Raw genomic sequence first — 19,325 nt, forward strand, 5'->3', positions numbered from 1 at the left:
CCCTTGTTCCCAACAGGGTTTGGCATATAAAACAAACATTTGTTGAATGAATGAATAATGGATCTTGAACCTGGCTCAAATCTCTCTCCAAAAAATCTTAATAAAGGGTTGTTTAAATGATCAGATCTACATAAAAGGTGACAGTTTTGGAAAAGCTCTACTTCTGAATCATTCTGTAAAATCTTCAGATCCTTCATGTCACTGAAACAATTTAGCCTAAAATGTGTCTGTCTCCTAATTAAATAAGAAATGCTAACTAACTTCATCAAGTTTTACTTAGTCAAAAACTCCCGGTAGAAAAGAGAGATTAAAACAAGTACAAAGCCACTTCTCTTTGTTTGTTCTCAGTGGCATTACCATTAAAGCTTTCTTTCTCTGTCTTCTCTACTTAATAAAATAAAGGCCACAGGGAACCGGGAGCAGGTAATCAAAGCAGAGCACAATGCCTCCCTCTTTCCTAACACTTCTTCCTTTAGTACTTTAGAGAAGAAAAGCCTGGGGAATCAGAAGCTGTCAGCAGGTGAGAGAAACAGGACTTTTAAGTACTTTGATGTCAGGCTAAACTGAAACCAATGAACCAGTACAAACCTCAAAAGGGTCTAAGAGTCTAGACTCAATATTAGAAAATAGAGATGAGTTAGCAGAAATGTTTCTAAGCAAAATGTGTATGTGTTTACCATATATACTTATGCAATTGATTTACAAAAAGCAGCAAATTATTTAACTCTCCTTAGTTTATGTTTCTCTAAAGCTTTCTCTTTGGCTCTGATGGTTATGTGTCAAATTCAATACTGGTATAGATAATATTCGGGAATATATAAGTAAGCGTCCTAATCTGTATTCTAATTAAGATTCACCTGTGTCTTAGGCCTTAATAAAATGAAGCTGTGACAATATGCCCAAATCAGAGGAGTAAAGTTTTTAATCATAGATAAACCCTCATCTAAAAGCCAAAAATGCGAACCTAAAATAAAACACAAGGTAGAGCAGGTTATCAGGAAATTTACATTATCTCTTATAATAAAACATGGCCTCAGATGAGTAACAGGGTCGTTTGCTAATGGAGTTCTCTCTCTCCTCAGCCCCAGTGTGAGCTCTGTTTCTGTATAATTCATTCTGAAAATAGAGTTCACACTTACAGACCAATACAAAGTACTCAACAGTATAATTGTGGCATTATTTTATTCTGTTCTATCTTGGGCTGCCTAACATTTGAACTCCCTTCTTATTGGATTGGAATTCCCTCAGTATGAGTCCTAGAGGGAGCTAGGACCCGAATTCCTAGTATGAAATCAAAAGAAGAGAAGACATTTCTTCCTCCACTGCCTGGTACTTTAGGCATGTAACCTAAAATTGGCCAACTAGGTATTCCTACTGTGTCAGTCTAGGGGGTTAATTCAAGTTAGCAAGTCTAGTTACCAATGTGTGGGTTCTCCTTAAATTTTTACTTCTGCCCCTTCTCTAGTTACCAATGTGTGGGTTCTCCTTAAATTTTTACCTCTGCCCCTTCTCCCTTCTCACTTTTCTGAACCTGGTTCTTTAGTCTTCCCTTTTCATGAATTCCTCTTATGTTTAAATCAGCTGAAGCCAGCATTCACTGATACAACCAGGCTGATACCCAGCTTGAGTAAAACTGGCTTAAATTTCTCTCTTGATTGTTTGCAACAACTCAGGATGGAGACATTGGATTGTCCCAGTTGCCTTTTTTGGAAATCTCTTAGAAATCTAAACAGGAACATTGTTGATGCAAAAGGATATAATTTCAGGGAGCCAAGGAAAGTTGACCAAATTTTCTAAAAATCCAGCACAAACCCTAAGTAGGTTAAAAAAGCAAAAGAAGAGAATGTGCTTTCAAAAGCCTTAATTTAAAAGCAAATGCTTCCAAACCCTAGTATAACCAACTCTGCTCAACCAGTAGTTCTCAACCAGTAACCATTTTGCCACCCAGGAGACATTCAGCAACGCTTGGAGACTTTTTTTGGTCATTACAACTACGGGAGGTGTGCCATTGCATCTAATAGGTAAAGACCAGGAATGCTGCAAAACATCGTACAGTGTACATAACAGTATCCCATAACAAAGAATTCTCTGGCTTACAATGTCGATAGTGTCGGGTGCCTGGGTAGCTCAGTCAGTTAAGCATCCAATTGGTTTTGGCTCAGGTCATGATTTCAGGGTTGTGAGATGGAGCCCTGTGTTGGACTCCATGCTCAGTGAGGAGTCTGCTTCTCTCCCTCTCTCCCTCTCCCTTTGCCCCTCTCCCCCTCTAAAAGTAATTAATTAATTAAAATAACAAATAAATAAATAATAAATAAATAAATAAATAAAATGTCAATACCATCAAAGTAGAAACCCTTCCTTATGCTTTTATCTCCCTTTAAATCATATGTAAATAGGGCGCCTGGGTGGCTCAGTCAGTTAAGCGGCTGCCTTCGGCTCAGGTCATGATCCTGGGGTCCTGGGATCGAGCCCCACGTCCAGCTCCCTGCTCAGCAGAGAGCCTGCTTCTCCCTCTCCCTCTGCCTGCCACTCTGCCTACTTGTGCTCTCTCTATCTGTTGAATAAATAAATAAAATCTTTAAAAAAAAATCATATGTAAATAAATGCACCCACAGAGCTAGGATACATGTTGCACCGTCCACAATACCCAAATACATTCATAATTACTTCTGAAACCTCATTTCCACCTTAATGCTAAAAAAAAAATCTTATAATTCATCTGTCAATATTGTGATTCACCCAAGAACTACACAGATGGGAAAGAACAAACAAACAAGAAAAAAGAACAAATGAAGGAAAGGCACAGTGTGTAAAAAGACCTGTAACGGACAAGGAGTGCTGGAGGGCATGACGGGACAACCAAGATGAAGAACGGTTGTGTGCACGGCCAAGAAGTTCTGGAAATGAAGCTTGGGGAAATGCTTCATTACAAATGGCTTCTGCATTCCGGCCGTCCAGATTTTACTCTCTAAGTAATAGCAATTTTTATGGAAAAGGTTTTTAACTAATTGTTTCTTAAGGAGGAAACTCCAGCGTCACTTTAGGTAGTGATCCAACAGCAGGGGAGGCTGGTAGTGGGGAAGTTGGGAGGCTGCTTCACTACCGCAAGAGCTGAAAATTAGCAGGACTGAGTGATGGCAACGTAGATGGAAGCAAAGGCCAGGAGAGGACCTACACATATTCTTAGAGGCTTGCTAAGCTCTCCCTGTAAAATGAGTCTCTTCCAGTACTGAAACATACAAATATAAGGGATAAAAGCCATCTAAATGAGTTAACATACCTCTAGTTTTTCCAATGTGCATCAAAAGGAAACCATAGTAATGTAGGTCAATGAATTAAGCGAAGTAAAGGTTACACAATGTGAATGCAGGTTATTTAAGTAATCTCTATGATTTCCAAATAACATATACAGAACATTTATGATATTACCTGCTCCAGAACCTCTTTGTAGGTAATAGTTGCTTTCGTGTTTGTAACAGGACTGTCGTAGATGATAGCAATCTTATCTCCTTGACCATTTTCAATATGACGATCGATGGCATTGTAACAAATGTTAAGCATTCCTTCCACAAACCTGAAAAATTGGAAGGTAAGGGTCAATAATTCTTTCCAAAATGTATTATTGCTTAACCAGTTTCTATATTTCTAGTTTGGTACCACTGCCCTTAAAATAGTGTTTCCCCATGCATAGTATGCCAGGTAATGATGTCTACAAAGTGGATATTTAAGATGGTACAGAAGGGACATCTTTTTTTTTTTTTAAGATTTTATTTATTTACTTGAGAGAGAAGGAGCACACGAGCGCGAGTTGGGGGAAGGGGTAGAGGGAGAAGCAGACTCCACACTGAGCAGGGAGCCAGATGTGGGGCTGGATCCCAGGACCCTGGGACCATGACCTGAGCCGAAGGCAGACATTTAACGACCGAGCCACCCACGTGCCCCCAGAAGGGACATCTTTATTTTAATAAATATGTATTTATTTTGATGTGCACTAGAAAAAAATATACCTCACACTTCAAGGGGACAACTTTGTCAATTTAATCGCTTAGGAGGAAACTAAAGTATGGAGCACCAAAATAATCTAGGTTACATGGATGAAATGAATTGTATATAAGAGCAGTGCAGGCCAAGCAAACATTAGGCTGAGAGAACAAATGGTAGATGTGTGACTGAGTTTGGGTATCTGCTGTAAAACGACAAACTTACTGGAAAATTCAATTCTTTAAAAGAACTGTTTATATATACTTTTTTTTGCATCAATTAAGTGCGATGCCTCCAGTTGCACAAAGAATAGATAAGCTCTGTTCTGCTTCTTTTTTTTTTTTGCGTTTTTGAGATGTTTCATAATTTGAATAAAGAATGGACATGCATATAAAATTTTAATTAATTTTTTCAAAGACCTTTGCAATTTAGTGCTTTTCATCTCCTAATTGATCAATGCCTTCCTGTGAAAATACGGATATCATGTAGATAGATGGAGATACTTTTTAAGGAAATATATCTCATTTTTCCAAAAGAAAAAGCTTTGCAGGTGCCACTTGTTTAGGAGGAGGGGATTAGAATAAAGCATTCAAATACAGCAATGGTCTATTTGTTCCAATGTCAGATTAGCAAATATTGCAACAATGCAAAATAACAAGAAAAAAAAACATTGATGCAAGAAGAAAAAGTCTTGTCAGATAGCAGAGGATCACCTTCAGGTCTTCATTCAAAAAGCCCTGTGTGAAACGAGGCAGTGAATTAAAAGCAGCTGTAGATTTAGTGGCGGCATTAAGAAATTACACATACAGAACTCAGCAGGAGGAAGGATCACTTAATCAGGGTCAAATGACCCTCCACACTTCAATAATCGGAATATGACTACCTGACAACACAGCACAAAGGGTAATTAACGTAAAGATTCTTAATCGCCAAGTGTGATAGGTTCAATGTTCGTTCAAAAATATTGTCTCTTCCCCTTGCCCCCACCTCCATGGGAGCTCATCCGTGGGAGCATGCTTTGCTGAATCAGCAGAGGCCTGAAAGCACTTGTGCAGCTGGGCTCACTCACCTTCACCTCTACTTCCTCCAGAAGAGCCTCCCGTATTACAGCTGCCTCCTCAGCCTCCTACCCAAAGCAGGTATCTCTGCAGGTGGGAGTAGAGCCCCAAAAAAGTGGGGAACCCAACCCAGTCAGATAATATGTCTTGGAGCCACGTTTCCAGTCATGCCCATCCTGGATCATCTGACCCCATGACAACCTAGAGATACATGGAAATAACTGCTGAATGTGTTAGATTTGGACATTTTTAGAGTTACTGGATATGCATGCCAAGAAAAAAAGGTAGTTTGCTCAACATTTTGTGGCAGAAATAAGGAAAGATGTTTCATAGGATTTTCTCACAAAAATATTTATTTCTATTTTTTTTTTTTTTGTTTCTGTTTCTGAAACAGAATATTGGAATATTGGCTTGCTGCAAGAGCAAATGTTTTTGTCATCATTCTCTTTCTTTTTATCTACTCTTACCACACTTTGTGCCCAATAATTAATTACGCTCATGACAGTGCACAAAGAAAGGGGCCCCCTCAATACCAAAGAACAGGAAGAATTCACTTTATCATCTGCTGACTATGCTCCTACCGCTTTACTTATTCCTTCTCAATACCTTTCATGGAATCCTTTTCCTCTGTCAAATCTTTGACCAAGATTCCTAAGGCTCCATATCCATCCCTTGACTCACTCTGCATACACTCCCTGGGTAATCTTTATACTCATATGGCTTCAACTTCCGTCTTGAGCTCCAGCCCTGACCTTCTTTCTGAGCTCTGGACCCCTACAGCCACAGCCTGCTGGACACTGACGGGTTTCGGAATGAGCATCCCCAAAACATGCTACTTTGACATGTGGATTATTTTGAGCAGAAGACAATCAAGGCCCAAAAGACTCAGGAAGACCTTTAGCCTCCCCTGTCCTTAACTGCTTCTAAGAATTTAGTTAGACGGCCTGGTCCAGGAAAAGATCTATCACCAAAGGTAACTACAAAGGGTATGGGCTAGGCATGGTAGGCTGTGGGGGGAGGGTTGGCAGGGCTTGATTGTTCCAATTCCTCTCTATGTCCCATGGTCTCTGCAAAAAAACATTTGCTCTTTCCATCTTCCTGTGAATTGTCTTCCTTCCCTTTGAAGCTCTAGGCCCCTACCCCCCTCACCTTAGCTCAGGATGCCATATAAGCCTCAATAGTCTGACTATTAGACTCTCTCATGTCTGTGTGAGGCTCCCATACATTCGAAATTAGTTTTTTTCATTAATTTCACATTACATCAATTTAATTAATAGATCAGCCAAAAGAACCTAGAGGGGTACAGTAAAAAATTTTTCCTCCCCAACAAAATCTCTACTTGGAAAGAATAACATGTCCAAAACTATAGTCATTTTCACCCCACCTCAACCCACTGCCCCATCCCAAATGCAAACCCTCCCCTTCTCCTGTTTTCCATATTTCAAGGAACAACCTTGCACCCCGGGACCTGAATTAGAAACCCCAGAGTCAGATTTGATCCCTCATTCTCTACATTCCATTGGCCATATGTAACATCACATTAACCTCCATAAATGTTCAGTTCTCTCATTGATAACCTGGGTTAGAATTACTGCCTCCTAATTAATCTCCCTGCCTCAGGCCTCAGCCCATCCTCTCAAGTCATCTCTCTATGCTATTAGAATGTTTTTCCTCAATAAGTCAGACTTAGAAAGACAAATTCCATATGATTTCGCTCTTATGTGGAATCTAAAAACAAAACAAATGAATAAATAAACAAAAAGGAGAATCAGACTTATAAATACAGAGAACAAACTGATGGTTGCCAGAGGGAAGGAGGTGGGGGAACGGGTGAAGGTAAGTAGGAGAAACAGGCTTCCAGTTACATAACGAATAAGTCACGAAGATGAAAGGCACAGCCTAGGGAATACAGTTGATATTATAATGGCATTTTACAGTAACAGATGACAGCTACACTTGTGGTGAGCATAGCATAATGTACAAAGAAGTTCGATCACTATGTTGTACACCTGAAACTAATGTAACATTGTGTGTCAACTATACTCAAATTAAAAAAAAGGTTTTTAAAGAATGTTTTCCCTCAGTGTAAATGTTCTCATACCAAATAGTGCTCATATTTAGTACTGTTCCATGAAGTTCAGCATAAAAACTATGTATCTTCCAATGGCATGCAAAGCCCATTCATCTCAGCTTTGTTTCTCCCCATCCAGCTTCCCACATTTCAGCTTCAATGAACTACAAAATTTGTAATTCCTGAGTCCAGTCAGCTGCTTTTTCTGTGGCTATCCTTTACCTTTACCACCACCCTCCCCCACGCAGTTCCAAAGCCCTATGTACATATCTCTGCCATGGTACTTATCACACTGTATTGACAATTGGTCTACTTACATGTTTCCTTCCTTATGCTATAATCTACCTTATAGCAGAAACAATGCCATATTCTCCTTAAAAGTCCTAGGATCTACTATAGCAGTTCTCATATTAGGCATTCAATGTATATTTGATAAATGAATGAATAAAAATACAGTGAATGTTCAAGAAACATTGGATTTAGGATCCAGGTAGAGTAGCCAGGGCAGTTTTTACTATCTCATTTTAAAGTTGAGAGAACAGAGACTTAACAAGAATAATTCCCAGGACATTTGGCAAGAAATTGGATAATGCCATACCTGCAACCCAAGTCTTCAGACATCTAGACACACATCAGTATTAACATCATATTAATTATTCCATTTATAAATAACTTATTTTCTATCCTCAAGTTCACTGATTCTTTCCTCTGTGGTGTCCATTCTGCTGTTGAGCCAATTTGGTGAGTTTTTATTTTGGTAATTGTATTTTTCAGTTCTCAAATTTCCATTTGGTTTTTCTTTATATCTTGTGATTCTACGCGGAAGCTTTCTATTTCTTTATTGTGACTTAAAAAAAAATATTTTGAGTATGTGTATACTTGTCTGTTGAAGCATTTTGATGATGGCTGCATTAAAATCCTTATCAGATAGTTCCAATCTCTGTGTCATCTCAGGGTTGGCATCTACTGATTGTTTTCCCACTCATGTTAAGATTTTCCTGGTTTTTGGAATGACAGGTGATTTGAGATTGTACCCTGGACATTGTGGGTATTTTATTATGAGACTCTGGAGTGTATTTAAAGATCCTATTTATATTCCAGACCTCCCCTAACACTGTGTCAATGGAGAGGGATGCCTCATTACTCCCAGGTACAGGTGTCAGTCCCAGTTCCCCTAATGGCCTCCTTGGACACTGGCGCGTGTGAGGGGTATCTCAATACTGCCAGATTAGGGTGGAAGTTCAGGATCCCACTTGGCTTCCATGACACTATCCTGGCTGTGAGAAGGCACCTTTTTACTGTTTTCCCACGTGGTCTCCACTGACACTGCCAGATGGAAGAGGCTCGTTACCTCTCTACCTTAGGCAGAATGAAAGGTCTGACTCACAATATAACCTTCTCTGACAGCACCAAGGGAGGTGGCAATGTTTGCGTTGCCACCTTAGAGCCTGGCTAGAGTACAAGTCTAGACTGCACCAGGTTTTCATGGGTGAGGATGGGACTGGGGTCATAGTTTTTTCTGTAGCATTTGGCTGGGTTAGGGTGGTTACTGTCTAAAATCCAGAGACAGATTTTGGTTGGGGCTTTTATTTTTTTTCTCTACCTATTGGTGTTTCTGGGTGCCTGCTTCTCCAGCACTCAGTCTAGGATATATAAGACAAAAAGTAAACCCAAGGAACTCATTACCATGTCATTCCTAATATCTCAAAGTTTCTAGATGATTTGGTTTGTTCTCTCTACCTTCCAGAGTCTTCTTATGTGTGTTTTATATATAATGTCCTAGGTATTTATCTGTATTTAACTGGATCAATAGAGGAAAGTACATTTCTCCATCTTGTCCTGAAACCAGAAATTTTTATTTTTTATTTTTTTAAAGATTTTATTTGTTGGGGGGGGAGCACAAGCAGGGGGAGTGGCAGGCTCCCCACTGAGCAGGGAGCCCAATGTGGGACTCCATCCCAGGACCCTGGGATCATGACCTGAGCCAAATGCAGACACTTAACCGACTGAGCCACCCAGGCGTCCCCAGAAATTTTTAAAAAACATTTATTGATCCCTTACTTTAGGCCAATATTTCATGTGTATTAGCTCATTTAGTCAAAAAACAACCCTGCCTTATTAGGTAGGTACTTCATTCAATATTCAAAGAACTTTAGATTTTTTTCAATTATTTGAAAATATGTATGAGTTTCATATTTAAGTTATTAATATCCTAGGGTTTTCTTTTTTAAGGATACCCTTAAAGATATTTAAAGAATTTTAAGGGTATCCTTTAGGACAGGCAGAAAGGAAATTCAAATAAAGGGCAGGGCCCGCAAGAAGTGTTAAACAAGAACTGTTGCAGGAGACAACAAATTGGCATGGCTCCAGAAGTGGTAAGAGTTAATGAATATACCACTATAAATTGGCTAGACTTAAAGACTGGTTTACTGTGGCTGACTGGGCAAACTGACCTGCAAAGGAGCCTCCCAGCTCAAAGATTTGATTATTCTACTATGACAAGATTCTTATTTCATTTTATACCAAATCATTTCAGTAAAGGTCAATTGAATGCCTTCTATGTGCTATCTCTTCACTGTCCCTTCTAAATTCATGATCAGGTTTTAAATGGGTTATCTCCCCAGATTATTAAAATAACTAATGTCCACTGAGAAACAACTGAGAAAATATACTTTGGGGTATTTTATTTTTTATATATGTAAATATTTTGCTCCTATGTTTAAGATTGCATTATGAGCCTTTTCCAAGGGCTGGAAAAATTTAAAAAAAACACACATTTAATGATGGCATAATATTCTATTCAATGGCTATTCAATAATAATGTTAACCCTGTATTGTTGCAAATTGCCTTTCATAATACTGCCATTATTTTAAATGATCTTGGAATGGTGTTTCTTATAGAGAAATACTGGTTGCATTGTTTTTTATTACATTTGCAGGCAAGTATTCCTATAATCAAACACATACATCAAATAATTAAATTCCTTCTGGAAATATTGAATCAATTTATATTACAATCAGCAATACCTGAAATCCCATTTTATCACACTCCTCCAAAGACAGATTATTCTCAATCTTCTTCAGTTTGAGAAGTGAAAAATAGTTTTAATTTTGGTTTGACTACTGGTATTAAGAACAACGTCTTATCAAGTTTTCAAAGTTCGTTATATTGAACAATGAATTTACATCTGACATGGTTACAAATTATTTTCTCAATTTATTCATGAATTTCAATTCATGGTGTTTCCTGACATAAAAATATTTGAAATTTGTATGTAGTCAAATAAACTCATCATTTTCCTTTGCAATTTCTTCCTCTAAGAAATTCATAATACTCTCTCCGGTTTCATTTTTTATACTGATCCCTGACATATGCCAATAATTTATTCATGTATGTATAAAATCTGTATGTAATATATATGATATAGTATATTTACACATATGTATTGTATGCTATCTCTGTGTGTATATATATATGTATGTATGTATAGGTATACATATACATATGCCTAAATACTTATATTTATATTTATATAATGATGTGGTGGTAGAATTATATTTGTTTATTTATCCATAGTCAATTTTACAAGCATCAGTTTTTTTTTTTTTAAGCATCAGGTTTTTTTGTACAATTTTTATACAAGCATAAATTTGTGACTAATGCTTACTATACTCATTCTTTCATGATGCTCCAATCTTCCCATATGTATTATGCATATATATCAGAGACTTTGCCAGGGCTATGTAGTTTCTAGATACAACTACTTGAATGTTTTTTCAGTAGAGTCTTGTGAAGAGTTCTCTCTTTAAACTCAGTCAGCTTTTAGTTCTGTTAAAGAAAGAAAGGAAAAAACTTCATATTCTTTATTCTACCACATCTCAACCCTGAATTTCTTCTGCACAAAACTGAAAGAAATCTGAATGTACCCCACAGCTCTCTTGAATAACAGAAAAAAATACAAAACTGAAAATAAATTGATAGCAATAATGGAACCACTAGAAATGGTGCTACCACCAGATCAGAGCAGGGGCAAAATTTGGACTACATGAAGCAAACAGAAGCAGAATGACTGTAAAATCCAGAAGTCATGAAAAACATGGTAGATCCAAGTGTACTGATACAGAAAGATTTCCATGACATCTTATGTACTGTCAAGTTAAAATAAAAGAAAGAAAGAAAACAATGTGTAGAAAAAATTATACAACCATACCATAGAATATATTTATGGGGAAACTATAAACCCCAAGCAGGGAATAAAGAGGCTCACTAAAGGCTCTCAATACAAGTCTGAAATAACACCATAATCAGAGGAAGGTAGGAGTAAAAAATGGGCCATAGGTGTTTGGATGGATAATCAAAACATAAGCCACACACACATATTCCCCCACCTACATACACATCACACAAACTCTCACCAGCCCAGTCTAACTTTCTGAAATAGGGAGAGTTTCTGTATGGATGACCCTCTAGAATATTTAAGACCTGTAGAACAGAGACAAGATTCTACCTGACTTCCAGGAGGCCTAGAAACCCTACATACCATTGCCACCTAGAAATCCCCTTTGCTCTCAATCACAGGACAAAGGACTCTAGTAATCAAAATATGCATTCACTGACACATGAGCAAAGATCCTTACCTGGATTCTGAGATGTACTCCAATCAGCTACCTGAACCTGGACACTCAGATGAGCATATGTGTGTGTATGTAGCTGTTCATGTATGTATGTATGAATATATATATATATATATATATATATATATATATATATAGTCCAAATAGAGGACAATATAAAGCTGAGAAGTGGGTAAGGCATATTTTCAACATAAATAACAAGGGGAAAGACATATTTTTAACTTTTTGAATGAGTACAAATGACATGAAGCAAATCTCCTGGGTAACCAAAGACAAATTTACATGAATGAGAGACACCTGGGCTATTTTAAACTAGGGGTATTTGAAGGTCATTTATTCCTACAGCACAGCCTGGTCTATCCTGACTGATAGATAGAAAAATTCTCAGACCCATCAATTTTAGCAAATTCAAACAAACTTTAAAATTGCCATATTTCACAATTTAAGAGGCAGATAGGTACTTTCCAGGGCAAAACAAACAAACAAACAAAAAACAGGGTAATGTCAGCTGCCTTAATGTAGTCACTATAATAATGTTAGATGTCCCTAAAAAGAAGTCAAGATGCACCATCATCAGTGTCTGAGCTCACAGAGGTGGAACTGAGAGTCTTCAGAAGGAGCTCCATTTAGAAGAAAGCTCTGGGCAGGGGTGCCTGGGTGGCTCAGTCGGTTAGGTGTCTGCCTTTGGCTCAGGTCATGATCCCAGGGTCCTGGAATTGAGCCCCTCGTCGGGGCCCCTGTTCAGTGGGGAGTGTGCTTCTCCCTCTCCCTCTGTGTGCACTCTCTCTCTCTCAAATAAATAAAATCTTTGCAAGAAAAAAAGAAGAAAGCTCTTGAAATTCTTTCTAGACTTCTTTATGCATGATCTTCTATTTTCCCTTTCCTTTTTCTCATTAACTAACCCTGCTAGTTTACATCTAGCATAAAACCTTGGACTCAGCTCTTCAGAGGGAATCTTGTTTGAATTTGACTTCACTTCTTCCCCTAAGCCTATGCTGAGTCCTCTCTGTCTTCCTAATATTTGACTTTAGCCCACCCCGGATTTCCCTTTGACCTTGTTCATCAAATGAGTTAAATTGGAGTGTGTACTTGGCCCACACACTGGGCTGAGTGGATGAATGTAGGTAGATATCTGAAGGATTTTTAAGAGGTTGGGAGCCTGACAAGTTCCATAGCCTTGATCTCTAGGTACCAGAAGAAACTAGTGCCAAATGTTCACATGATTCTTCTATTCCCATCAATTCTCATGATTACCAAACTGCTCTTTGTTGAGAGCTAAAATTTTGTTATTTAGGTATGTATTTGTTAGACCAGTTTTCAAACATTATATAAAGTAAATAAAACTCTGACACTAAAAAGAAAAAGAAAAAGAAAAAGAAAAAAGACTTCTCTCAGAGGGGGAAAATGATAGCAGTTACTCTGTGAATTTGATTAACCAGGTACAGAAAGTGGAATTAGTAAAGTTTAAAATGTTCCTTTCAATTCCACCACTCCCTCCTATTTCAAGAATAAAACTTACTGTATTTTCAACAGTGTGACCTATGAAATTCTTTCACAAACTGCCATATTTCAATCTGTAAGAAATAACTGTTGAAAGTTACCCCTAGCACAACCATATTTGCTTTTTTTTTTTAAGATTTTACTTATTTATTTGAGAGAGAGAGAGAGAGACAGAGAAAGAGACAGAGAGCACAAGCAGGGCAGAGGGAGAGGGAGAAGCAGACTTCCAGCTAAGCAGAGAGCCTGACATGGTGTTCAATCCCAGGACCCTGGGATCATGACTGAGCCGAAGGTGGATGCTTAACAACTGAGCCACCCAGGCGCCCTAGCACAACCATATTTGGTAGTCACGGTGCTGCATCCCTCCCTGTAGTCCCAGCTTTTGATTTCCATACTGGACATACATTCACCATTAATTAACTGAAAAGTCCAACTTACAATTTACCTTCCGATAGGAGCTCCCTTCCTTGGATCATATTACAATTTCCTTCCTTGATGACCACCTATTTGAGTCTTTATTTTGGCACAATTTCAAAAAAAAAAGTTCAAGTTCTTTTTTAAAAGTTAAATAAACCCAAGGATAACATATTGAAAACAATTCAAAGATGATGGATATATTTGGCTATCTACATACTAAAACACTAAATCTATATAAAATAGTGAGGAATGTATAACCATGAAAAGAAATAATTCATTATTTTATAGGCAGACTTCGGCAGATTACAACCCCCAATGTTAGCTATCAATAATGATCTTCTCTTCAGAAGTTTTTTCATCCAAAAAATTTAACAATAATTTGTTGTTGGCTAGACCTGAGACTGTAAAGAAAAGGGGAAAAATATAATCGGGAACATGTCCACCATTCTAAAAGCCAGAATGATTTACATAACTGTAATAGGAAGCAAAATGTGGCAAATTTCCTGGCAGAGGTAGAAACTGAGTATGATGAAAGTACAGTAAAAAAAGAGATTAATTCCAGCTAGAAGAATGGGGTTAAGCACCGGTGGATGTTGAAATGAATGTAGTATAGTTGTTATAAGGGTCTGAACTCTGAGGTCAAAAAAACCAGAGTTCAAATACCAGGCATGTCAGGTACTAGATGTAGGACTGCAGGCAAATTAACATGCTTAGGTCTTTCTTCCTCCATCTATAAAACTGGGAAAACAAAACAAAAAACAACAGAGCACTTACTCTGCACCAAGACAACACTAAGAACAGTTAACACAAATTCATTCAAGTCTCATAATGACTCTGTGTATACACCAATATCATCCTCATCTTATAGATGAAGAAACTGAGGCACAGAGAAGTTAAGTGGCCTAACCAAGGTCCACACTGGTGGAATGGATGTCAAACAGTCAGGCTCCAAGTCACAACCACTTATACTATGCTCTGAAATGTACTCTATATCCTCCACAAGCACAATTTTATACACATTTCACTGACTCCTTTCAATAACCCTATCAGGTAATTACTATTATTATACACATTTACAAATGAGGGGGAAACTGGCTTAGATAAGTTATGAAAGCACAGTTTTGTGGCAATGGGTATAATGGGCTAAAGTAGGACACAAGGGGAGGGTGACTGTTGCAAGATTTCTTGTAATAATAGTGTTGCAGTGATAGAAATGGAAGGCAGGGAGGGGTGTGAGAAATATGGAAGACTGAAAAAAGAGATTTTTAGAGAAAGAGAGGAAGAGAATGAAAAGAATGCATATTAAAGAAAACAGGGCTCAAGAGGAATCTGCAAACCATAATCACAAGCCAAATCTGGCCCACATCTGTTTGTGTACATAAAGTTTTATTGAAACACAGCCACACTCAATTGTTTACACACTCTCTCTGGCTACTTTTGCTTGATAACAGCAGAACTGAGAGTTTGCAATGGAACCTAACTGGCCCACAAAGCCAAAAATTATTTACTTTTTGGCCTCTTAAAGAAAAACTTGCCAATCCTGTCCCTAGAGAAGCCTTGTACGATAGAAATTTCTGTGATGATGGAAATTTTCTGTCTCTTCAGAATAGCATAGCCACAGGTAGCTGGCTAAATTTAAATTTTAATTAATTAAAAATAAATGTAATTTAAAATTTAGTTCTTCAATCATACTAGCCACCTTTCAAGTGCTCAATAGCCACATGTGGCTAATGTCACTGCAGAACTAAATTTTAAATGTTACTTAATTTTAATTAAGCTTAAATTTAAATAGCCACATGTGACTACAAACTACCGTATTGAACAACACCGTTGTAGGGAATTTCAAGGAGAGAGAAGTAGTCCCCAGCATCAAATACTAAAGAGAGATCAAATGAGGTAAGGACTCCAGGTCAATCCATTGAAAAGGAACACATAGGTATTGGTGTTCTCTGGGAGCGCTATCTGGATACAATGATGAGCACTGAGGCCCCTGCAGTGGATGCAAGTGTCCTAAAGGAGAGAAGAACCTGGAATACAGACAACATGGCTGAGAAGTGAGGATATAAAGACAAGGGGGATGCTCTGGCTTCTCTTTAGCTTGTACAAACTTTTCAACTGGCTTTTATTAAACAGGTGAAAAGTGAAGGTAGCTGAGGGAGGAGGCCCTGAAAATTGACGGAAATATGATTTTTCAATGGCAATGGCAAGTGAGATGGATACAAAAGTTAGGCAAAATTCAGGTTCTGTTTTAGAAGTGCAAGTGCATTGAAGCTGCTGAAATAGGAGATGTTGGGGGGGGCGGAGCGTACCAGGAGCCAAGACAAGGAAGACCAATGCAAGCCTTATCTTAAAAGCCTGGAATGCCTTGTTAAGTAAGTGCAGGCAAATTAAAAGGTCTAGAGCTGGAGAACACCCTGCTTAGAAATGGATTTCAGGTCAGACTTGAGAGGCAAACGAGGAAATGGAATCAGCTAGGATCTCCTAACTAGCCAAGAGGAGCAAATAAGTAATGAAAACATGGGGGAAGAGGACCTATTAGAGAACCAAATCAAAAAGGAACTAGAAGTAGGAGGAAGGACGGTATCAGAGAAAACTGAGGGGGTTTTTTTCATCTCTGGATGTCAAGTTTCTGTCGTCTTTAAAGGAGATCTGGAATAAGAAGAAAAAGGAACAGTTTTGAGATAGGAAAAGGAACTAATATTTTGTTAATCGCCCATGTGCCAGGTTCTGCGTCTGGTAATTTATATATATCAAATCATTTAATCCACACAATATCCCTTGAGGAAGACACTGTTATTCTCATGTTATAGATGAGAAATGAGCCCCAAAGAGGTCAAGTAACTCCCCAGAATTACAAAACTAACCCATGCGGCAGACGGCAACCCAGTGCTTTCTGACCCCAAGGAAAATGGGATGAATTTCCCATTTTATATGTCTGTGTGCTTATTTGAGTAATGCGTGTACCTTCACTAGAAGCTGTTTCCTGTGGGCAGAGACCATGTGCTAGTTCATTAATGGCACACAGCAAATGCTCAATAATTATTTTTAAATAAATGCCTGCAACTGTGAATGAATGTGAACTGCAGTAGTACTCTTCTGACACATTAACACAAATAAGAAAAAGAGTCTCATGAGGTAAACGCTCAGTAAAAAACAGTGACTAGCTCAAAAGACTATTATTGCACACAAACAGAGAAGGCTTTAGGCATTTTTAAGAGGGCATCATATTGCCTTATTCACACGGGGACATCTCATCTAAATTACAGATACTTGGCCTTGAGCGGTATCAACTGACTGTTCCAGGAAACCCTCCAAATTGGGTAATTGCTTACTTGGGGTGGCATAATAACCTAATGTTAATTTAACCACTAGGGATATTGTTTCTGTAAAAGTATTTGGAAAGCACATCTCTCTATAGGGCAGTTATTTTTACAGAGAAATCTAACACAAAGAGAGAGACACCCTTTAGCCCTACCAATCCTTTATAGGTGAGCACCTACACACAGAACCTGACCCCCCCCCCCAGCCCTAGCCACAGCTTGTCCCATCTCCACATGAAAGGACAGCCCAGGCATCTGCACCTCTGCCAGATCATCTCAGATTCAAACGGAGTGAACTGCCAATGGTGAGAAATACAGCCAACAGGAAAAAGAATAGAAAGAAAGGCTCTCAAGAAATCAATACCTGTTATCTGAACTATATCCACTGTCAATGAAGAGAAAAGGCATGAATGAACGATCTTAAAGATCCACGGGTTGTGAGTCATGCATGACAGTTAAATTCAAAGCTGAAAGTGAAGACACCATTTTATCTTGTTGGTTTTATTTTTATTCTAGAGGAAATGCAAGGGGGAAAAAAAGAGTTTAAGCAAACAGAAATAGGATTCGGTTTAATATAAAAACAAAAGATAAAATTATAATTAATTAATAGTAAAGGGCAAATGTTAAAGATCCAATCAAAACATGTTTAAATTTCAAAGCATGAATTCATTAAGACTGAAATATAATCATAAATAAATATAAATTTAAAAGTACATTTTAAAGGAAAGGAAACTTCCTCAGTCAGCCCTTTTCAAGAGAGCATTTAGGATATTCTTAGGAGCAGAGGTCCTCAGTCAACCAACTCAGAAATTAAGTCATCATAAGCTCGTAAGGAACCAAACTCCAAACCAGAGCAGGTTCCTAGGAAACCAGACCTACAGACCAGGGCCCACAGGGTCTCCAAGCAGGTAACCCTGAAACCTCAAAATTATCCAGAGAACCAAGAAGGGACAGAAGAAGCGGTGCCACACTCCAATGCCAAGCATTATTTGTCGGAGGGAAGAGAAGACACGTCTCAGCATTTAATCCTGATAACAATGATGAAGTGATGAAGAAAGAATTAAAGAAAAAGGAGGAGAGGGAGAAAGGAGAAGAGAAAGCAGCGCCAGCACCGTGCAGGAGAAGGAAGGCAACTTGTTAACATGGTGCTACCTTACTCTGGTTAAGGAGAAATGTGAAGAGACGGGAGAAAGAGGTAAGGACTGAAAGTAATGTGCTCAAAACCTGAGGACATTAAGGCTTTTTCCTATTTTCATATTACATCGCCATCTCAGCTACCCATTTCTTTCTCTTTAAGGCTATAACTCACACAGAATAACACACCACAATGTCCTGATGAAACTCTCCTCTACACCTGAGGCTCCCAGAAGGCAGACACCACATTCATTAAGTCATTCTGCACAACACTCAGCTCATGTCCACAGAGGGATGTCTAATACAAGCTCTTATTAAAGAGGAGGAATACAATCAGTCATTTTAGAATGTCTGAGAACTTTTTCTTCCCATTGAACCTATATAAGTTATTCTGAGATTGTCTCTACAAAGACTGTAATTGGGAGAGAGACAAAGGGGGCATCAATTTTGTTTTACTGCTTAAAAAAATAAAAGATATGAAGCAAATGTGACACAGTATTAAGATTTTACAAAGCCCAGTGTTCAATGTCCAATAAATTTTTATCTTTAGTTATTCTCTAAATATTTCATAAGGGAAGAAAGTTGTGAGACTTTATGCACAATATTAATCTTTTTGGAGAAAAAAATTGACAATATACATCAGAAAGTGTATAATTTCTCTTTGACCTAGAAATCTTCTAAGAATTCTTCAGCAGGAAGAAAGTTAAGAAGGAAAGAAGCAGATAGAAACAGAGAGAGAAATTTTGGGGAAATGCTGTGTCCAGAAGGGTAAGTATATCTGCCTGTTTATAATAGCAAATAAAGAGAAACCACCTAAATATCCACATGAAAGGTTATAAAATAAAAGTGTTTACATTCACCTAATATGTTAAAACATTCTGCAAACAGGGCGCCTGGGTGGCTCAGTTGGTTAAGCGACTGCCTTCGGCTCAGGTCATGATCCTGGAGTCCCGGGATCGAGTCCCACACATCGGGCTCCCTGCTCAGCAGGGAGTCTGCTTCTCCCTCTGACCCTCCTCCCTCTCGTGCCCTCTATCTCTCATTCTCTCTCTCTCAAATAAATAAAATCTTTAAAAAAAAACATTCTGCAAACATTAAAAAGCATGGAATAGAAGAATAGAGGGCTGGAAAAATCACACCTTATTACAAGTGGAAAAATGAGCTATCGATAATATGGATAGTATAATTCCATTTTTCAGCAAGAACAAA

General features: G+C 38.2%; 1 protein-coding gene across 1 annotated transcript in view; it reads right to left on the minus strand.

Moving 5' to 3' along the window:
- ACSS3 (acyl-CoA synthetase short chain family member 3) overlaps positions 1-19,325 on the minus strand; it is a 145,074-nt gene that overhangs the window by 107,493 nt on the left and 18,256 nt on the right. Inside the window, exon 2 of the mRNA XM_027592708.2 lies at positions 3,430-3,574. Coding sequence (XP_027448509.1) covers positions 3,430-3,574 — 145 coding nt within the window. The remainder of the gene's footprint in view (positions 1-3,429; positions 3,575-19,325) is intronic.

The sequence above is a fragment of the Zalophus californianus genome, chromosome 9 (assembly GCF_009762305.2).
Source record: "Zalophus californianus isolate mZalCal1 chromosome 9, mZalCal1.pri.v2, whole genome shotgun sequence".
Classification (NCBI taxonomy): domain Eukaryota; kingdom Metazoa; phylum Chordata; class Mammalia; order Carnivora; family Otariidae; genus Zalophus; species Zalophus californianus.